General features: G+C 39.0%; 1 protein-coding gene across 1 annotated transcript; it reads left to right on the top strand.

The window, feature by feature from the left end:
• Positions 1-1,708: 1,708 nt before the first annotated feature.
• LOC117931595 lies at positions 1,709-3,252 on the top strand. Its single transcript, XM_034852579.1, has one exon. It carries the CDS (start codon positions 1,883-1,885, stop codon positions 2,792-2,794), a length of 912 nt encoding a protein of 303 aa, XP_034708470.1. The 5' UTR covers positions 1,709-1,882; the 3' UTR covers positions 2,795-3,252.
• Positions 3,253-3,686: the final 434 nt, after the last annotated feature.

Genomic DNA, 3,686 nt, shown 5'->3' with positions numbered 1-3,686 from the left:
TCCACCACGCTTTTGCAGCGCGCGTGCAAAACTGTAGGAGGAGCTGACAAGCAAGGATGATTTAGAAGACCACAGATTTTGCCACGCTCGACCAGGCCCACAAGAACTGGAGCCCGAATTAACTGAACGCAGTCCCCCACGCACCTAGGATGGGGTGGAAAACACTCGCTCCCATGATGAGGAGCTTCTCGTTCACGATTGTAACGTTAACTTAGTGGATGGTATTATTATGGCCACAACCCTTTTCCTTTTGTTGCTTTCACACCTCACACACCATTGTCTCGTCGCCTCTTTTGAATTTATTGTTGAAGCAACTCAACATTCGTGGTCTACATTTTTTAAACAAATAAACCCTAGAGACTATTTTTCTTTTATTTTTAGAATTATTTTAGTAATAATAAATCTCTCTCTCTCTCTCTCTCTCTCTTTTTTTTTCAATTAAATGTCATGGTTCAAAATGAGTAGTAAAAGAACATTTTTAATCTTTTAACAATATGTTGGTAAAATTTTAATTATATAGTGTGAAGGAAGGAGATATATGTTTGGTTTTTGAGTAAAAAAACAAAGTGAAAAAAATTATAAATTTTTTTCTTAAATGACAATAAAAGGATAAAAAAAACTTAGGGATTATTTGGTAATTGTTTTCAAAAAATAGTTTTCAAGGAAATTTTTTGAAAGTTATAAACGTAAAATATTTTTAACTGGTTTTTAATATTTTATTTTTAATTTATATATATATATATATATATATATATATATATATATATATTTAAAAAAAAAAAAACACGCCCAAAAAACAAGTATTTTCAAACATGTTTTCTTTATTTTGAAAAATAAAAAATCGTAAATAGTTACCAAATAAACCTTAAGTTTTATTGGATATAATTTTTTTTAGTTTTTCTAACCCGTCTTTAAAAATCATTATATTTTAAATGTATGAATTTATTTTTTGTTTTTAAAGACAAAAAATGAAAACTATCCAAACATACTAAATTATTAATATTTTCCATCCATTTAACATTTTTTTTCTTGTTTTTTCCTTTTTTATATGGAATCCAAACATTTAAAAAATATCTATGTTTTTTTCCTTTTTTTGTCACTTTTCATTAACTAACAATTCCCTAACAATTAGTAAGGAAAGAAATATAAAAATCAAATAAAATGAGAGGTAAATCCAATATAATAAAATGATAATGTAATGGGAACTCAAATTGGAAGAAGAACGCCTTACTTGGGAGCATAACAAGACATGGGGCTTCTGCATATTTGGAAAATATGAAAATAAATAAATAAAATAAAATAAAAAGTAAAAAGTTCATATGATTTAGAAAGAAAGTGGAGAAATGATTGACAAATATATTTCTTAAGTTTTAAGCCAAGCATTAAGATTTTTAAGTTGAGAGAATAAACAGACTGAAGAAGATTGTGTTTATGGACTCAAAAATGGAAAAAAATTATGAGGAAATTTCATTTTTCGGATAGACCAACCAAAATAAGAATAAGTCAGCCCAACCATTTTATAGTTGAGTTTAAAAATGATGGAAACACGTGTCAGGGTGCCATTGGGTGACCCCCTTTTTTTCCCTGACTCTGCAGTGGGCAGTCACTTGGTAAATAATTGTACTGAAAGTGAGAGGGTCGTTTACTAAGCGTGTGCCCTCCATTTCTTTCTCTCTCTCACTCTCGATTTTAATAAATATATATCACAAAACTCCATTAAGCACCCAACCCCAACCCCAGCTCCAGCTCCAGCTCCACCCCCCAGCTTTCATGAAATTTCTTTTGAAAGTTTGGTGATTTTTGTTTGAGTGGGATGGGAATTGGGAAGAAATGGTGAATGAATTGCAGAAGAACGAGCAAGGGTTTTGATGCTGAATTCTAAATGAGGTGTAAGAAACATCCAACGGACCTGAGCAGCGGCGTCGGTGTCTGCGCATCGTGTCTCCGGGAGCGTCTCTTCTCGCTGATCGCCGCACAGGCCGAGGCACAGGCGAGGGCGCAGGCACAGGGGCGGCTCGCCGAGGATCGCCGCAAATCTGATACGCATCCGCCGCCTCTCGTATTTCCTCGCTCTGTATCTCCTTACGTGTGTCGCCGGAAATCTGACGACGTTGCCTGTGGCCACCAGCTATACGACACCGTTTCTCAGCGACGGTTCTACAGTACTCCTCAGGTGGGCCCCACGTACAGTAATACTGGCACGGTGGCTTCTTTTGATTTGTTCAAGAAGAAGCCGAGCAAGTTCGCTTTCGTTAAGAGTCTGTTCCGATCCAGATCCGAAACGTCCGAATCGGATCCTAGGGTTTCTCGGGGAACGACGACGAGTTCCTCGTCATCGTCGTGGTTAGGTTCGATTTTCTCCGGGTGGAGCAAGAAGCAATCGAGATTGTGTGACGAGACCAACGCCGGCGGGCGCCGAGTCTGCCGGATGAATCGCGGAATGTCCCCTGCGAGGGGGGAGGATGAGGAGGACGACTACGATTTGTCTCCATCGGCCAGCGGATACTCGTCCGAGTCGCAGGCCTGGCGGAGGACGCCGACGGCTGCAGCGCCGGCGACGCGACGGGGGCGGCCTACTCTCGGGCGAAACGTGTCAGGATTGGCGTTTTGCATGAGTCCGTTGGTGAGGGCGAGTCCTAACAGGCAGTGGAACCAGAAGGGAATGCCGCCGGAGATTGGCCTCCCCGGCGAGATTAGGGTTCAGACGAAGCCGAACCTGTCGACGGCGGCAGCGTTCTGTGCGAACAGATCAAGGAAGCTCGCTGATTTCGGAAGATTCAACCACAACCATTGATTGCGACGACCGTTGACATTGACCCCAATTTGATGATTGTGATTTCTTCACAAGTACGGTTTCGCCCCTGATGTTTTCCCAGTTTTACTCCTTTTTTCTTTTTTTCTTCCTTTTTGGTTTGTTTCATAAATTAAAAATTACGTAAATTAAAAAAAAAAATTATCTTTGTTTGTTTTGTACTGCTGGTGGTGGTGATGGCATCCCAAATTAAACTCGAAAGAAAGGGCGTGTGTGAGTGCTTCTTCAGTTCTTCTCACTTCAAAATTGTACTTGCATTTTTCCTTTCCTTTTGTTTTCTTTTCCCAAAGAATTACCGGGAAAACCCTGCCAACAACACAAAAATATATACATATATATATTCTTTCAACATTAACCTGGTGGTTGCATGGGCGTGAAATTACAAATTGCCCCAACTATTAATCAAATCAGGGCTGTCCGCTACCTTTTGGTGCTTTTCACTTGCTGTTTCCAAATCTTGTTTTTCTTCTTGTTCTTAACTCAAGGCTCTTCACTTGTTCTTTCCTCTTATTTAATACATATATTGAATTTTCCAATGGTTGAAATTTTGGGTTTTAAAAAATAAATGTTAGTGATGTAAACTGATTCAGAAGCCAAGTCATCATTGAGTTATGCTTGCAAGGAGACCCGTTCAATATAGGTTTGAAAACATTATATGACATAAGGACTTTTAAACCCTTGGAGAAAAGCAGTCATGTGCCTTGGAGTGAAATTCATGGGTTTTGAATTGAGGGAAGATTAGGATTGAATTCGAGGGAAACAAAACAAAAGGGAAGAATGGAATTGAGGGGAATTGGGGGCAATGAAGTGGAAATAGGGGCCCGGGCATTTAAGGAAGTGGTGGTGGTAACAGAGTCAATAATCTTGTCTACCC

The sequence above is a fragment of the Vitis riparia genome, chromosome 15 (genome assembly GCF_004353265.1).
Source record: "Vitis riparia cultivar Riparia Gloire de Montpellier isolate 1030 chromosome 15, EGFV_Vit.rip_1.0, whole genome shotgun sequence".
Taxonomy (NCBI): Eukaryota; Viridiplantae; Streptophyta; class Magnoliopsida; order Vitales; family Vitaceae; genus Vitis; species Vitis riparia.
Note: the sequence above shows the minus strand (reverse complement) of the source record. Positions and strands in the feature narration are given on the sequence as shown.

Bases quoted from the DNA above. Each gene is read 5' to 3' on its own strand.
- LOC117931595 (XM_034852579.1), top strand. From the start codon at position 1,883: ATGAGGTGTAAGAAACATCCAACGGACCTGAGCAGCGGCGTCGGTGTC.